This window comes from Rhamphochromis sp. 'chilingali', assembly GCF_963969265.1.
Source record: "Rhamphochromis sp. 'chilingali' genome assembly, chromosome: 16".
NCBI lineage: Eukaryota > Metazoa > Chordata > Actinopteri > Cichliformes > Cichlidae > Rhamphochromis > Rhamphochromis sp. 'chilingali'.
In genome coordinates, this window is record NC_137943.1 from 21103555 (window position 1) to 21121409 (window position 17855).

At 41.1% G+C, this 17855-nt stretch overlaps 1 protein-coding gene across 7 annotated transcripts in view; it reads left to right on the forward strand.

Moving 5' to 3' along the window:
- greb1l (GREB1 like retinoic acid receptor coactivator) overlaps positions 1-17855 on the forward strand; it is a 46736-nt gene that overhangs the window by 20407 nt on the left and 8474 nt on the right. For 5 of the 7 annotated variants that reach the window (XM_080861435.1, XM_080861439.1, XM_080861434.1 and 2 more), the window contains exons 2-22: positions 1681-1787; positions 4103-4262; positions 4464-4646; positions 5044-5220; positions 5387-5563; positions 5694-5816; positions 7851-7961; positions 9142-9279; positions 9370-9495; positions 11075-11212; positions 12223-12408; positions 12504-12803; positions 12887-13015; positions 13366-13500; positions 14114-14311; positions 14388-14568; positions 15372-15561; positions 16257-16393; positions 16506-16848; positions 17131-17246; positions 17384-17616. In XM_080861435.1, the coding sequence (XP_080717561.1) occupies positions 4106-4262; positions 4464-4646; positions 5044-5220; positions 5387-5563; positions 5694-5816; positions 7851-7961; positions 9142-9279; positions 9370-9495; positions 11075-11212; positions 12223-12408; positions 12504-12803; positions 12887-13015; positions 13366-13500; positions 14114-14311; positions 14388-14568; positions 15372-15561; positions 16257-16393; positions 16506-16848; positions 17131-17246; positions 17384-17616 (3478 nt within the window). In that variant the 5' untranslated portion in view covers positions 1681-1787; positions 4103-4105. The remainder of the gene's footprint in view (positions 1-1680; positions 1788-4102; positions 4263-4463; positions 4647-5043; positions 5221-5386; positions 5564-5693; positions 5817-7850; positions 7962-9141; positions 9280-9369; positions 9496-11074; positions 11213-12222; positions 12409-12503; positions 12804-12886; positions 13016-13365; positions 13501-14113; positions 14312-14387; positions 14569-15371; positions 15562-16256; positions 16394-16505; positions 16849-17130; positions 17247-17383; positions 17617-17855) is intronic. The other 2 variants (XM_080861436.1, XM_080861438.1) reach the window with 1 other exon arrangement.

Consider the following 17855-nt stretch of genomic DNA (forward strand, 5'->3'; position numbering starts at 1 on the left):
AGATGGGAACATTAATTCTAAGCAAGCTTTACTTATTTTTGTGCGAAGTTGTCAAGAGGAGAATCTCATTTTAGCTTTGTAGTGTACTCACCAATTGAAGAAAATTCACACCTCTTAGTTAATGTTGAATTTCCCTTTTTTTAAACTGAATGTAGTAAACAAGATTTCATTTTCAAGATTAAAAAAAGTTTTGGCTGCAATTTTTTTTCCCCAACATTTTTTCAAGACTGCACATGTTGACAGATCAAAGTAAAATTTCTTAAACAATTGTGTATTTTTTTTTTTTTACCTAAATTATTATTTTTTTATATATATGCATTTTTGTATCAACCTATCTAAACAGAACATACTGCCATTGTATTAATAATGGATGTATATTTTATAGTTGGGCTGTGCTTGCATGCATTTAAGAAGCATTGTCTTTAACCATTAGCTTAATCCTGTCCCACTTTCAAGAAATTTGCTTAAGAAACAAACTAAAACAGCACTTAAGTCTGAATATTTTCTCACGTTACATCACTGGAAAAACAGAACTTTATTATGCAGCACCTCGGGCTTGTCTTGTTTTTGTGTCTAAATTTATGGCTTCTTCAGCTTCATCTCCAGAGTCATCTCTGCCTCCTGTTGTGATGTCTACCCGTCACAACCAGATAAGCATCAAAATATTTAAAGACTCTGCTCCCTGGGTAATTAGCCGGTTGCAAGAGCTTAGGTTTGAGTTTTACATCAACAGCTGCGGGAACACTTGTGGGAGGGCAAAACATAAACCAGAGTTGTATTTCAATTTTCTTTTCTTTTTTGGTAGGCAGTTCTGTTGTATCGGTGTTGTAGGCGGATACGCTTCTGCTTTGTGACACGCTGATGTTTTTAAGTCTCTGATGCACTCCATCACGCTGGCTAATCATTCACTAAATGGGTAAATACAAGTTGAACCAGCTTGTGTGCACTTTCTATTTGAAGGACTTGGACCCCAGACAAGCTACTACTTTTTTTTCTTTTTTGAACAGAATATTTGTACAGTCAGAGGTGATGACTGGGTAGATTTTGGCTGTCAATGTTTTGAAAGGAACTTTGCTTCTGTTATATCAAAGCCTGATTGGCTAAACAATACTTTGTCAAAGGGTCAAAGTAACTTAAAGCCATTCAGAGGGTATTGACTGTGTGTTGAGTGCTGCAGCAACACCCAGTTGTACTTTATGAAAATGGCCTCGGGGCCGGGGAAACGTAATAGTGGGCTTTCTACACAGCTATACATGTACACATGCCACAGGCTGAGCTGCACTTAATGTCTGAGTGGTTAAAAGTGCCCTCATTCATTTTGTGAATAAGCATGCCCTTTGGACTGTGGGTATTAGTTGCAGCTTAAATCATTTTGGGGGGGATTTCCAAACAGCTGTAGTTTTTTTTCCCCCTCAAATGGCCAAAAAGTAGACTCATCAATTATGTTTTTTTATTTAGTATAAAGTAAATACACTGGATATAATTGTTTATTTTTAGTTTGTTTGTTTAAACATTATAGATGTTTTGTGGGGGGTTTTGTCTGTAACTAGCACGTTCTTTTTATGAACATCCTGATTTAACATTCAAGCACAGAAAGTATAATTTCAACTATCTGGAGAAACCCTTAGCATAGTTAAACACTCTGAGCTAATCTTCAATCTTCCTGCTGCTTTCCCTCAGGTCTTCAAGCAACGAGGGAGTGACATGCCTTTGATGGAAATTTCTGCCGAGTGATAGCGATCCAGCATGTAGCAGAGTCCTGTCACACCTGGGAACAGCCTGACTGCGTAAGTCAGCCTGTTTTTTTGGGGGGGTTTTATGTGATGCTAATGTTTCCTCTCTGAGAATTTCAGATTTCACTCTCTGCAGCTCATTTTGTCCGTAGTGGTCTTCTCCAACCCTCTGAGTGAAGATTAGATTAGCCTTTTCTGACCCAGGGTCACATTCATGCAATCTGTTGATGCCACCCAGGAGCTGTGGAACGGCCTTGACTGACCATCTGACAGCCTGAAAGGCAGTTTTAAAGTCACCATTCATTGACGTGACTTCCCAGCATTGGCCATTAGTCTTTGAACATTAAACTGCTTCTTCTGCTCATTATGTTTAACCAGCCATCAGGCACACTTCAGCTGCTGACCTGAAATACCCTCCACCACTGCAGCTGACCTTAGCAACCACCTGAGTCACAACACCCGTTAAGTGACCCCTACCACAGTCACGCTTTGTTTTAAGTTGCACAGGTGGTAAAAGGTCATTTTTGGGATTCACCTCGCCCAGGCTGGGTTAATGACAAATCTGTCCAGTGGGGCTTCACACTCAGCCAAGCAGAGAAGTCTCCGGAGCCTGTTTTGACATTCAAAACGAACAGGCAATGGCTACAAATGTCCTCAGGCACCCAGCTTCTTTCTTTCTTTCTTTCTTTTTTCATTTAGCCATTAGTCATTGTTTCTCTGTGCAGCCACCTTCCTCCATCAGTTAAGCAAGAAGTACTGTAGCTTCGTTCTCTTAAGCTGCTTATCTCTTCCACAGCACAGTCAGGCACTGTTAATCTTGTCTTTTGTCTGGGTTGGTCAAATTCCTCCCCAGGAAGGTTGTTAAGTAAACATTGAGTCTGAAACCTGTCCAGGCACGGGCAAAATTGCACCTTCAAGGCAAACTGTGATCAGCTTAATTTCCACCTTACCTCTTATTTACAATATTATAAACAACGTTAGGAGTTTCTTTGTTTTGTGTGAAAACTGTAGATATTTATTCACCGACTGATATATTCAGTCAGTCATAATTAGTACTTTTTGTTTATTTTGTTACTTACACACACACACATCTAAAGCACATACTGTTGTCATGTCACAGCTGTGTGGGATCTCAGACCTTAATGAGGAGTTTTTCCTCCAAACAGCTGAAGGCTAAACTGGTCAAATGTAGTCCAAGGACAAACATGAGGCATTTCAGGCCAAACCCGTGTTTCAAGAATGCAGCAATTAAAACTTTGTCTCTGCTGAGATGTTTTGACAAGCTGAAAGCTTTGAGTTTGATTAGGCGTCTTTAATAAATGGACACTGAAGTGCTGTTCAGTAAGTGAAGCTTTCTTTTTTCCACACTTGGAGTGCTTTCTGTTTCTCCTGCCCTCTGTTTTCTTCTCTTGCTGGCTTCTCTGAGACCACATGCTCAGCCCTCTGTCCAGCTGCCACCTGCTAGCAAAGAGTCGGCCAACCACGGGCCCATGCGGCCGACCTCAGCAGATGTCACTGAGTGGACACTAGGAAGGGGGTGGGTGGGAGTGCAGGCAGAGTAACGGCAAAGAGGCAAAGAGCAAAAGAGCGAGGCCAAAAAGGGATAGGAAAAAAGGATTGGCCTTGGCCATTATGTTTTGACTGACATCGACAAAGTAAAGTGCGTGTGTGTGTGTGTGTGGTTTGTGCTTTGTGCTACTACTGACACTGTCTAGTAGACTAAACATTTTTATCATTAACAGGAAAGATCACTGCAACTAAAGATTATTTTAACATTTCATATGTGTCAGGTTTTTTTTTAATGATTGACTTCAAATGTAGGTTTTTTCTGACCAACAGTTCAAATTCTGAGAAGCCAAACTGAGCAAAGTTTGCACATTTTTGTAGAAAAATGAACGTTGTTCACATGAGATCATGTAGATTTTAGCATCCAGTTCGGGCTTGTGGTTGGATGGAGCCTGGATCTGTTGGATTTAACTTTTATAAAGTTCTAAAATATAAAACGTGGGTCATGCTTCATGTCTGTGATGAGATCTGAGCTTGGAGATTCATCCTGCATTTTAGGCTTGTGCAGCTTGATGCATAAACCCATATTGGTTCTGAAATATTTAAGCTGGTTGCGCCAGGTGGTAGTTGATTAGCAGTTTTCAATAAAAACAAAATTTGACTCACACCATCAGAGCACAGTAGTGTTTATTTGAAACATGAGTACATTTTCTTCAGAGATCTGTTGCTTTTTAGATTTTGGCTCTCTGTTGAGCTTGCTATTAGCACACAGGAAATAATCAATAACTTGAGATGAGAAAAACCATGACTGTATTCATTTCCTCATGCTCCTCTTTTCTCTCCCCCTCTCTCTGCTCCCACAGATAATGGGGAATTCATACGCAGGGCAGCTGAAGTCTGCCCGATTTGAGGAGGCTCTCCACAACTCAATTGAGGCGTCCCTGCGCTCGAGCAGCGGGGATCCACAACCCATCTTCACACAGCTGTACTTAGAGCCTGAGACGTATCCTGGTAACATGGAAGGTAAGAAGCTCACAGCAAGCTGGAAAAAAATCAGTTTGAACTATATTGAGTTCATTGGACAGCTAGTGCTTTAGAGACTTAGCCTTATGTAGCATATATTTAAATTTTGTCAGAGGGTTCACTAAACATTCCACTTTTCTGTTGAAGTATTTCTTAAAATGCAGTTAAATTTTTAGTAAAAATAATCTTACATTTTTGTAGTTGATATGAAGTCGAAAGCTGGCGTAGCACTCCATGGCAGGGAGCACCCAGGGCACGAGCTTGTGAATGGCAACTCTTCCAACGATCTGGAGGAGCTGGAAGACGAAGACGACTCGGACACCAGCAGCCCTCCACTTCCCTACCTGCAAGCTCCTGCACCGGATGGCTGCTGCACCCTGGATGGTATGACCTCTATGCATCCATCCATCCATCCATTCTCTTTTGCTTATCAAATCCCACCCCCCTGGGGCATTTCTGTGTGGAGTTTGCATGTTCTCCCCGTGTCTGTGTGGGTTCTGTCCGGGTACTCTGGCTTAGTCCCACAATCCAAAGACAAACAGTTAGTGAGGTTAGGTTTATTGGTGATTCGAAATTACTCATAGGTGTTAATCTGGCATGTGAATGCAAACGTTGTGAATTCATTAGTATGATCTCAGGAGTGTTGTGTTGTGTTGCTGTTCCAGAATTTTTAACAAGCATGCCAGATGTATTAAATTTTTGTAGAAACTTTATTTGTTTATTATTACATCTCTTAATCTACTGTTTACTTAAAAAAAATTTCCTCCTCCTCATCTCTCAGGCTTCTGTCAGGCCGGGAAAGACCTCCGCCTAGTCTCCATAGCAACAGAGCCCATCGAAGTCCCAGCAGGCTTCGAGCTGGTCGGTGCCAAGTCCCCCACTGTTCCTGAGCACATCTTGGTGTGCGCCGTGGACCGGCGTTTTTTGCCTGACGAGAATGGGAAAAATGCACTTTTAGGTCAGTGTGTTCCCGAGCGTTCGGATCAAGTAAACAAGCCAGAATTGACGTAATGAGCCAAGTTCCTGCTGAACTGAGCACGCTCTGTTGCTAGCTGGCACAGGTCATGCATTAGCCTGCAAATGTTTGGAAAGCAATGTAATTGTTGCATTTTTATGTCTTGCAGGTTTTTCAGGAAACTGTGTGGGCTGTGGTGAAAAGGGATTCAGATACTTCACCGAGTTTTCCAATCACATCAACCTGAAACTTTCCACACAGCCCAAAAAGCAGAAGCACTTAAAATACTACCTGGTGAAGAATTCTCAGGGTGCTTTGTGCAAAGGACCCCTCATCTGCTGGAAAGGTAAATATACACTACAGACTCCAGACTTTCTAAAGATGTATGTAAAGTATATCAAACTTTTATCTTACACTGCATTTTGTGAGGGTTTGATGAGTTTTGTTTGTTTGTTTCTCCTTCCTCTGTTTCTTAGACGGTAAAACGCGCCAGTTTCTCAGCAGCGCATCAACCTCCAAACCCGGCTCGTCGTCTTCTCTTAGCAGTAAAGAAAATGGAGGTGCCAGCGGACACAGCTCCTCTCCTTTTTCCCTTTCAGGTGAGATTATACTCTGCAGTGTTGCCTACGTTTTTACACAGCAGAGTTAAACCTGCAAGTCAGCAGCTGAAATTTAACGATAACTCAAGTAAGTTGCATTAATTGTGAGTGTGTAAAGTTTACAAAAGAAGTTAACAAATTTCACCTACTCCTGTTTAATAAGGTTGTTTTTCCTTTTTTTTCATCCCCTTTTGTCTCCTCCTGTGAATGATCCAGGCATCTTAGGCAAGTGTTTAAAGCACTACACTATGATCATATAACATGTAAAAATGGCTGTAAAATTAAAGCCAGTGAGGAACTCTTGTAGATTTTATGTATGTTTAAAAAAATAAATACACACAGGCAGTTGTTTTATTACCCCCTTTTACAAAAAAATACAATACAAAGATGTTTTATGATGTTTCTCATTTAGCAGCTTAAATCTCACCCCAAACTCCAAGTCAGCAAGCCTTGCTTCTTACTCAATTATTATTGTTTTGCTTATTTATGTATAATCATTATTTTGGCACAAAGACAGCAAAAGAGACAGAAACTGAGAGAAACTTGAACGATGTGGCTAAACTGAAAGATTAATTAGCCCAGCAGGATGCTAAGGCCACCCAGAGAGTTTCATCTCCCATAGCTGGGCATGGTTTGTTGTGTTTTTTTGGTCCTGTCAAACTTACACTCAAACAGATCTATTAGAGTTTCAAATTTAATGGATGGATAGATGTTAATTCACAGTAAGATAATCTGTCGCACTTTCAGGGAAGTTTATAAACTGTGTAAATAAGTCTGGACTTCAAGTCATCAAGTGTAGCGTAATAATGACAGTATACATTTATCTATTCCACCAAAGTGATATTGTTTCAGTTGATTATATGCTGACAGCTTGTGCTGTTGCTATAGGTTTTGGTTGCTAAGCTCTGAAATATAAGAGTTGAGCTTGAAACACCATCTCGCTGCATTAAGCTATTTATGAGGCTTTGTTGGTCGTGTGCCACTGCATTTGGTTGCGGCAGTGCTTTGATGTGTATTCTGGCTGCATAGTGACATTTTATTAGAAGTAAATTACAAATAGTAAAAGTTTGTTAGTTTTTAGTACATTTTAACCAGATTTTTCAGTTTACCACGATGGCTAACTAGCCAATGCTTACTTTTGTTAGTGTATCTGTTCCAGTCTACAGATTCTGATAAATTTTGTTTGATTCGGATTATTTTTCATAATCATAATATTTTTAATATCTGAAGCTAAAATTTCACTGAAATCTTTGGAAGTGTTCGAATTTTCTGCCCTAAAATAGTATTCAAATCGGAGACAGTCAAGGAGAAGGCTTGGTTTATTTTATGCTTTTGAAAAGCATCCTCTTATCAACTTGGCTACTTTTTTGGTAATGCAGGTGAAAATAAATGCAGGAATTTAAAAGCAACACAATTAAATAAAGCTCTGGTTATTTATAGAATAACCATGTTGACTCTTCAAGGAGATGTTGTTCTTCTTTGACCTTTCACAGCGAGAGCTTGTTCCTTCTATGATTGGAAAACCTCCTGGGCTTATAGTATTGATTTGTTCTTAACCTGGATGCTGCTTGTAAGCATAGCTCTTGCACGTTAATATAGACAGCTGTGCTGCAGGGCTATGTATCGGCATTACTCTCGCCTGATGTCTCGTGACTGCGACCTTCAGGTACATCCTTCTCCTTCAGAGGTTTTTGACACTCATGCTTTGAAAGCCCAGAGGGTAGAATTCATAATAATTCACTTCACTGTCTCCAACTCAGGTCACTGTATTCTAGAGCGATTGGTGAGAAGGACAATTCTGGTCTGTTAATAATTGTACAATTGACAGTTCATACTGACACAGATCTGATAGTTTGACATTTGTTTGAAGGCCAAAGGCAACAAAATGACCAATCACAGGAAAGGTGTGTGTTAAAGCCACAATCCAGAGTTATCAGAAACATTCGTATGAAGTCGGTGGACAAGGGAACCATGCATCATTGGGTGCATAGTAGCTGTGTTTTGATATTGTAATGCTTTTCTTTTTATCTACAGATTCTCCACCTACCAGAACAACGCAAGCATCCTCTGTCTTTTTTGGGAACCAGGAATGTAGTTTCCTCAAACCACTGGCCTCCACACCTGGAAACAAGACTCTACCAATAGGTGAAGAGTTTGATTGGTACATTTATAGCTGTGCATGTCAGTTTGTTCTGTATGTGGTAGGAAATAAACATGATAATATAAAAACTGTAGTCCCACATACCTGATGTATCCATGCTTCAGTGCTGGAATTTAAAATTTAGCTCCTGGCAAAACTTTACCTCAAGCTTTGTGTAAAAAAAACAAAAAAAAAACTTCATGAATATAAGATTGATTTATGCTACAGACTGCTTAGAAACACACAGATACATGCATGTGCTTACTTACCAGTCAATGCTGGAGGAAGAAATGCTATAATGATTTTTTTAAGGCCTTGCTATCTATTAGCTCCTTTACAAGGTTGCTATATTGACAAGCTAAGGGTACGCATAGCAATTGATGTTTTTGTGTGTTGCATACACTGTGAATATGAGATGGAAACATGGCCAATTGCTACAAGAGTGTACGTATAGGAAATCAATAGCCTGCCGTTAGTACTGACTTATTTTCATTCATTGGTTACTCTGCAGACAGTTATAGTTGGGGGAAATATTTTTATATTTGCATATCACTTGTTCGCTTTTTCGTTATCCATTCAACTTTTTGTAGCATGCTGGCAGTTAGCCACTGTGCTGCAGGCTGAAATATCGCAACATGGCACCATTGTGTAAGGAGAGCAGGGAGGCAGACCAGCATAGTGACAGAAACTGGAAAGGCAGGAGCAGTTTTAAGGTGGATTATTGATAAAAGCACAAAGCTGAAGTTTGCAGGCAAGTTGGCAGTTAGACAAAACAAGACGGGAGAGCAGAGATCAGAGTCCACAAAGCATGGAAGTGGTCAGGTACAGGTCAAAACAGATTGGGGATGATTTCAAAACACACAAAGATAATCTACAGATTGTAGCATAAATGTTGCAGGAGTTAAAAGCATGGATAGAGTTGAGCAGGTGAGATTTGCAAGCATGTAAGGTAGATTTGGTGTGTGACTGCATGCAGACGACTTAAAGAGTAAAGAAATCTCAGTAGTGATTCATTCACAGACGAGGCTTTAGTTTATAACTAGATGGCTAGAATGAGTCAATCAGTGCTTTGAGTTTAAACATTACACCAAAAAGAAACAACGTGTCAGCGTTGTTATTGTGAGCTTATTATCTCGGCAATGTTGCAGTTTCACAAACTGTATTAATGCGTAATCTGTGTTTCAGTACCCACAGCTCTTCGGGTGAATGTGCCAACAAATAGCCTGGCTGTTGATGGGCGCCCTCCATTACTCAGCCCCTCCCAGATGTCCTTAGGGCCTCAAGGTCAGGGGTATCGCACTGCTGATTTAGGAGATAGTCCCGGTAGGATCCTTTCTGAATACGTACAGTGTGTTATTTGTAATTATTTTCTGTATTGACATTTTTTCTTACTTGTCTGTCTTTAATGTTTAGTATTGTCTGCTATGAACTCTGGCCCTCCAAAGAAGCGCCACCGGAGCTGGCATCCCAGCTCGTTGGTGCCAGTCCCGCCAACAGCTGTCCCTGTGCCAGCTATTCGGCCAATAGTTTGTTCTCCAGGTTTGTTTGTTAAGCCACCTTCAGGGGGATGGGGGGAGGGGGAGGCTGAGCAGTTTATTTTCTTCTGGGTTTTAAATTTATCCTGTTATACCAAGTGTTCCTTTTTTTTTTTTTTTTTATCCATTAACGCTGGATTGGTGAGCATGTGTGTGCAAAGGAGTGTGTGCAGAGAAGTGTCTGCACACCCTCATTCCCCATGCCTCTGTTTGAGGATGAGTATGCACTAATGTCCCTGACGCTCACTGGTTGTTAAGGATGATTCACCCAGCATTGCCATGGTGATAGAGCTGAACAGTTTGTAGGGCAAGTGAATTTAAAAGAATTGCACGATTAGAGATTTCTGCCACATCGTGTATTTAGGCGAGCTGACAGAAATAATAAAAAGGCAATCTGGGCAGAAGGGCCAGAATGAACAGGGTGTACATGGTTGCTAATAAAATAACCAACAAAAATTGTTCTTTTGTTCCACTAAATCAGCCACTGCAGGAATTAGGATGTGCACATTTTTTTCTCCATAACAGGAGCATCATTAAATCCGTGTTGTGTCCTGGTGAGATCACCAGGATAAAGCTATCCAGCTGTATGTGTCTGTAAATATGAACATAATGTTATGTCTTCACTAAATGTCTCACATCTCTCCAGTTTACATGTAACTATAAACATCTCTTTAAAGAAAGTATACAGCGCATAAGGAGCTTATTTTACTAATATTAGTCAATTAATTTGAAGTTTTCCCTTTTAAAACAATCAGTCTTATTTGTATACAGGCTAGTTACAGATAATTAGCAGGCAGATAATAAGACAGCAACTGGTAAAAAGAGAAGACCAATTTAAGACAAAGTTTAAAAAGTGTCCCCTAAGTGTACATAAGTGAAATAAAAGCAGTTAGAAAGATGAGTAATTGCAAAGCATCATAAACTAGTACTAATAAATTAGAAAAAAAATGCTGACAAGAAGTCAGTAAAGCAAGTGATAAATAAATATTCGATAAAGTAACTGTTTATAATCACGCAATCCTTACTATTGACTTACTAATCTGAGAGTAAAAGTCTGTGGTTATAGATACAATTAAGTAAATTAAACGAATCTCTATAGAGCATCGGCAGTCAAAAAGTTAGGCTTTAGGTTTATATTTAAAGACTTCAGTACATCTAGCTGCTTTCAGGTATGTCACCAGACTGTTCCGGCGGTTCAGGCCATGAAAGCTAAAAGCTGCCTCCCCAGAGGTTTTTGTCCTGCACTATGGAACAACTCCTGACTCCTGAGGAGCTGAGGGGACTTAATAGTTCTGACATTAGATGCACTGGAGACACATACTCTGAAGCGTTAAAGTATACAACAACACTGAAAAAGACAATGAGCAAAAATATGTTTTTCTTACCTTCTGACTTGGTTAACAGGAACTGGGACTTTTTAAAAAATGTTTTCTTGACTCACAGCCAGTCAGCGTGTTTCTGCATCCTTGTTGTTATTGGTATCTCAGAAGCATTGTCTGCATGTCAAACATGTTGAAACATCTCCTAAACTGTAACTATGGCTAAAGTTTGTACTGACACGTAATTGCTTTATCATCCTTAAGGGCCGGTATTAGGAGTAGCCTCTCCTCAACCACCTGTAATAGGCGTCATTCAGCCCCAGCCTGTCACCATTGGAGAGACGGTCATCGTGCCCGACAACCTACTCAACTCTGCAGGAGTCCGACCTGTCATCCTCATTGGTACCAGTTTTAATTCACTGATATGTTTCTTCATATTAAACATCACCTTTCAGCGCATATAAAACCCATTTTAATGCAAATTATTGTATTTTTTGTTTGCTTAAACTGTAAAAGGCAGTAAAAAAAATCTGTGTGATGCATTTTTGTGGATCTTTTTAAATCTTAATCCGATTGAATACACTTTCGTCAAGTAAATAGGTACACTTTGCTAGTACCAGGTTCGACGTCTTTTGTCTTCAGAGCTGCTTTTATTCTTATTGGCATAGATTCAACAAGGTGCTGGAAACATTCCTCAGATATTTTTCTCCTTCAGGGTGCACCGTGTTGAGTGTTCAGAGATGCTCGTCTGCATTCCTTGGTCGTAACGAGTGGTTTTCTGAGTTTTTATTAGCTCGAAGCGGACTGTCTTCTTTTTTTACTCAAATTCATACACTCACTGGATGTGGTTTTTTTTTTTTTTGTTTTGTTTTTTTCTTATTTGGACCATTGTTTGTAAACCCTAGAGATGGTTGTGTGGAAAATTTACACTTAATTTCTGTAGGTTTCTGAAATGCTCAGACCAGCACGCCCAGCACCAAAAAACCATGCCAGATTCAGTCACTTAAATCCCTTTTCTTCCCCCTTCGGATCAGTCTGAACTTAAGCGGGTGCCATGTGATGGCCTGTTAGATTTTTTTTTTTTTTTTTTTTTTTTTTTGCCTTAAACAGTGGAACACGTGTACCTAATAAAGTGGCTAGTGGGAATAAGGTCTGCTTAGTTTTATTTATGTATTTATTGAATCTTTATTTAATGACAAATTCCCCTTAAGATTAACAACTATTTTTCAAGGGAGACCTGACCAAGACGGCAATGTTACATCAAAAAAACGACTCAGTCAAAAATAATAATTAGCTTCTTACAAAGTTTTATAGCTCAAATGTTAAATGTTTTACACATCTTAAGTGGGCTTTTTTTGTTTGTTTGTTAGGGTTTTTTTCTGGTTCATCTAATGCCAAGTTTTTGTTTTTAGGCCATGGCACTTTACCTTACTTCTATGGAAATGTTGGGGACATAGTGGTGAGCCCCCTGCTGGTCAGCTGCTATAAAAGCAGCCAACTGTCAGATAAAACCCTGGAGGCTCTGGGGCTCAACAACAGCCGGTTACTCAGCGTGGAGACGATGATTCTGCTCACTCTACAGTATTTTGCACGTTTAGGTAAGCAGCCTACACAATCACTGCTAGATGTGTGTGTTGCTGAAATGATTCATGCCAGTGTTTTTAGATTTTCATATTTGAATTTTCCTCTGGAGGTTCAGAGCAGATTCCTCTGAGGGAGGAGCTGGAGCAGATAGTCTTGAAGGCCATGCTGTGCTGTCCCGGGGGACCTGCCATCTCCCCCCTCCAACTACCCTGGCTGGCTCGGCTGGAAGCGAGCGTCTCTGGCGGCAGCGTCCAAGTGGTGGTCACAAACAACTCTTTGGGCGAAGGCATCTCTGAGTCGCTGCGCTCTCTGGCTGAGGGTCCTCCTCAACAGCAGTGCCTGCCAACCTATGTGGTCATTATATGCGCCTCTAAGATGAGCGGCAGCGAGTTCTGTGTGATTGTGTTGGGTGAGTGTCATCTTTGTGGTGAAACTTGTGTGGGATGCAGTATCTAGACTGAACTCTAATGTAAATTTACCTGTTGGATTCAGGAAAGTATCAAGCGCGGGCCTTAGCAGAAGGGATGCTCACAACCAATGAATTTCTGAAGGAAATCAGCTACGAGCTCATCACGGGGAAAGTCAGCATCTTGACATCTCATTTCAGAACCACCTCTCTGGGTAAGATGAGTATCCATAAGTTGTGTTCATTAAAATAATCTTGAGAAAAATACTAATTTGTCTTTTACTAATCATTTTTGTCTCTACTAGCAGCAAAACGACAGTTACTGAACCACATTAAAAGTGAGCATGATCAGAAAACGCAACGGTGTAAAATAAATAAAGGAATTCCTATATTTGAATTAATGTTGTTTAGAATTGAGATAAACATCAACTAAAACCTTCGCTGCTAATAATAAAAAGCACGACGGTGGTGGTGGTGACACATTCACTCTGATATGTTTGATACTGAGTGCACAGCCTGCTCCCGTCCCTCGCTCTGTGTAACTTTGGTGACTGCTTGTTTCCAGGGGACAACCTCGACAAACAGCTGGTGCGATACCAGCGCAGGCGGAAAGGACAGGTCATCCAGCCCTTTCAGGGCGATGTCACCGACAACATCCACTCCCAGGAAGCTGCCAGCATGTCACCACCATCAGACTCAGGTTAGACCGCTCTCATGCTCGCTGTCAAAGTCTTTTTCAGTTTTTAGCAGGCAAATCAAAGACTAGGCAGCAACATCTGTCTAAATCAGCATGTGGATCTTCATTCAGTGTCAATGTTAAGTCAGGCCAGTGTCCAGAACAAAATCAGTTAAGGTTAGTTTGAGCTACGGAGTGTTGTTTGGCCCTGTACCTCATCCCACAGCGAGCCACACCTCTTAAACTTTGAATTCAGTCTTTTTTCTTTTTTAAGTCCCATTATCACAGGTGTATAAAATCAACCATGTAGATCTACACTTATTTTCCTTTTCGTTACCGTGTGTGTGACTAATCTTACTGCACAGTTTGATCGTTCTGACTGGATCTCGTCTCTCCAGATTATTTTCATCTCGTTGTAATTTGTTGACAAAAGGGTGGCTACGGTACATGTGCAGGTTGAGGTGACTGCTGTTGTGATTTGGCAACATTTAAAAAAGATCGAAATTAATTAAATTAAATTTCATCATAGTTTGTTTTGGGGAGGTTTGTTTAGGCAAGCAGTGATACTTTGCTGTGGTTAGGATCTGCTTTTCACATATAATCATCCTGGTGCTAACTTTTGTATTTCTTCTTGCAGATCTTTTTACAAAGGGCTTCCAGATCTATCCGGCCCAGCTTAATGTGGCTCGTAGCCTTCTTTCTCAAGTGTGCTCCATCGCGGATTCAGGGACACAGAACCTCGATTTAGGGCGTTTTTGCAAGGTGGACTTCCTGGTTTTGGTCCCACCGTCTCACATTCTGGTCCACCAGACGGCACAACGCATCCGACAATCAGGTGTGTACAAACCCAAAGGAAGAACTGTTGTTGTTTTGTTGCAGTGCTGTATGGAATCCTCACGTTTTCGCCTTAGGTGTACTTGTGGACCTGGGAAATGAAGACCCCTCCACGGCCCACCTGAAGTCAGACAAATATGTGGTGCGTCTTGACGGTGATGTTCACGCCAAGATGGAGGCCTTCATGAAGAAAGTCAAACAGAACCCCTACACTCTGTTTGTCCTCATTCACGACAACTCGCACGTCGACCTCACAAGGTAAAGGCGACTCCGACAGCACAGATTCTCCCATTAAAACCATTATGGCTCACTTTGTTTTGCTCTGCTGATAATTTAAAGCAGCCTTTAAAGAAGAAGAACTGACTTTTCAAGCTATTTCACCATTGAAGAGAAATGTTGATGTTTCAATGAAAGCATGAGAGTTTTGCTAAAGTTGTTGTCAAACATTCTTAAAGTTATTGTAAGAATCTTTCTTCGCTTGTGCAAATACTAAAGTTCAGTCATGTGAACACTGTCGACGGCCAGTAGGTGCTGTCTTTTCTCATTGTGGCATGTAATTTTACAACAAAACACCATTTATTGTTAAAGTTCTTTTTAATTCCCTTTATTATCATGATGGGGAAATGCTCAATCTTTCAGTCTTGCTGGTCGTCACCCAGTGAGATCCCCTTTGCAAAGATTAGAAACATGCAAAGCTGTAGTATATTTTAGTCTTTTGCTTTATGCTACATGTCAGTTTCAGTCTTTAATTTTAGTTAACTAACTATTATAACTTGTCTTTCTTTGTTTTGTTTTGAGGTTGTTTTTTTTCCTCCCAAGAATTTTTTTCTGTTATTGCCAGAACACTAAAACAGATCACTTCCTTTTTCCCAGAGGGGATTATCTTTGGACCGACCTCCCACACATCAGCCAGTTAGACCAGCATACAAAGCTTTTTGCACAAAGTTGTTATTTCAAAACCATGTTGAGTGTTATTAAGTGCTGTGCTGGGATAATCATAGTAAGTAAAAAAATATCCATGAATTCATTCAAACACTTTCCCCACCCTGATCTATTTTCAGTGCCCTGTCAGGCTCTGTGTGCCACGGGGAGCTGCAGGGTTTGGCTGACCGGGTGGTGAACTGTCAAGAAGTCTTAGATGCCATGAACCTCTTGGTCCTGCAGGTCAGCTGTTTCCCTTACACTTTGCAGACCCGCCAGTCTCGAATCAGCATCCACAATGAAGTTCACTGGCCGTCCAACGACAATCTGGTGAGAATGTTTGTTTGTTTGGTTTTTTTTTTACATCCATCCATTCGCTTCCGCTTACCCTTTTTCAGGGTTTCGAGGGGCGCTGGAGCCTATCCCAGCTGTCATAGGGCGAGATGCAGGGTACACCCTGGACAGGTCGCCAGTCTGTCACAGGGCTAGCACACAGAGACAGACAACCATTCGCACTCACATTCACACCTATGGGCAATTTAGATTAATCAATTAACCTATCCCCACTTTTTTTTTTTTTTTTTTAACACTAAAACGTTTCTTTAGTTATGAGTTATGCAGAATGGTCTACAAAACACCACGATAGGCAGTCACTGGAATGGCAAATGCTAATTTCTTATGTGAATTATTTATCATAAATGACTTTACTGCAGCACACTGGCATATTTCCTGTGCTGTGGTTTAGCTACTCCCCCTGCTGTGGTGAAACTGCAGTTACAGTTTTAGACATTTTTTAAAAAGGGTCTAAAGTAACTCGAGCCTCGTGTTAAGGAGTTACAAGTCAGAGAGAAAGGGAACCAATATATTATAGAACACATTAGGCTCACTTTCTTATCCAGTATTATATATGAGGATACTTACTCCATGTTTTGTAACTAGGCACAGCGTTTCAACAGTGTGCAGTGTATCATTAAGAACAGTCAGGACACATTGTCTAAACTGATGTCGGTATCTTTATCGTCCAGCAGAGGGAGCAGTTTCCTGACGAGCTGGTCTACTTTGGCCTGAGGGACTACAGCAGATCCCTGCAGTGGGGCATGGCCAGTCCCATCCTGCGCTATGATGATGCGTTTGAGAAAATGGTTCACACTCTGTTGGAAAGGTGAAACTGATGAATCAAACATGAAGAGTTTTGTGTTTACTTCCACTGAGTGGGTAACTCATAATAACTGTAGACATTATAATCAGTTAAAAAGCTCTGATTGTACCTCCAGACATCCCCACCTACACAGCATGGTGATCCGCAGCTACCTGCTGATTCAGCAGTACACTGAGGCCATGATGGCTCTCACCTCTTCCCCGTCCCTGAGAGACCACATAACTCCAGAGACCCTGGCCATGGTGGAGGACTTGATAAACGCTCCAAGCAGAGAGGGCTCCCAGGGCCACGGCCACATGCTGCTGGTCCGTATCCCCTCGCTGCAGCTGGCAATGTTGGCCCGAGAAAGACTGGAGGACGTGAGGGACAAGCTGGGACTGCAGCTGTGCTTTGCAGTGCTGCTGGGAAGTCCTGCGTCTGAGCTCAACCTGCACAGAAATTTTATCAGTCGCCTCAGGGTGAGGAAAAATCAGAGTCACACGACTGATTTCTTTGTGTGAAGTGTGTTCTGCTGAATGTAGAGTGTTGGGATCCTTCTGCGTTTTTGCAGATCAGTCATTATCAGGGAGTTTACATGATTTTGCGAATCTGTTGTGCACTTTTGTACAATGAAAAAATTGTTTTGCCTCATACTTTGTCTGCATGATTAAAGTCTCATGCATTTTTTGTTTTGTTTTTAGTTTTTATAAATAACCTGTAACTGAAGAGGGCACACTTTGATTTTCATCTCTTTTTGTCAGGCTTGGCAAGGCTGTGAGAATGAAGACTGGGTGCCACACACCTATGAGGATCTGGAAGGGCTGCCCTGCATCGTCATCCTCACGGGCAAAGACCCTCTTGGAGAGACTTTCCCCAAGTAATATCATACTTAATACTACCCTAGCTTATAACATGGCTCAGTATGTCTGTTTCTTTAACATAAAATGTAGCAAAGATCCGTTTAGCTCTTCTCTAAAACTCTTGTCTCCCATCAACTCCCTTGTGCACTTCTAGGTCTTTGAAATACTGCGACCTGCGACTGATAGACTCCAGCTACCTGACTCGTACAGCCCTGGAACAGGAGGTGGGTCTGGCATGCACCTACGTATCCAGGGTTGTTGTTCCTAAACCAAAGAAGGCTATGGCCCCTCGGGAATCGGATGTGGAGAAGGTCGCCACCAGCTTGAATGATGGAGATGAGCTGGAAAGACCTCAGAGCAACGGCAGCGCTGCAACCAGAACCTCTGGTTAGTGTGAATTACTGTGATGTTGGATTAAAGGAAACCCAGAGTGTAACTGACATGAGCTTAACTCTAATTGATTTCTGATTACAGTAAAGCAAGTCGACCATAATACATGGGTACTGTAAATGAACGCGGGTCATAGCTTTGGAATGAGTTTGGTTTGTAGAAAATTTGGTTTTAATCCAAAGAGAGAAAAAAACCCTCCAAACATGTGAGCACTTGTTAGTTACATATATGTGCGG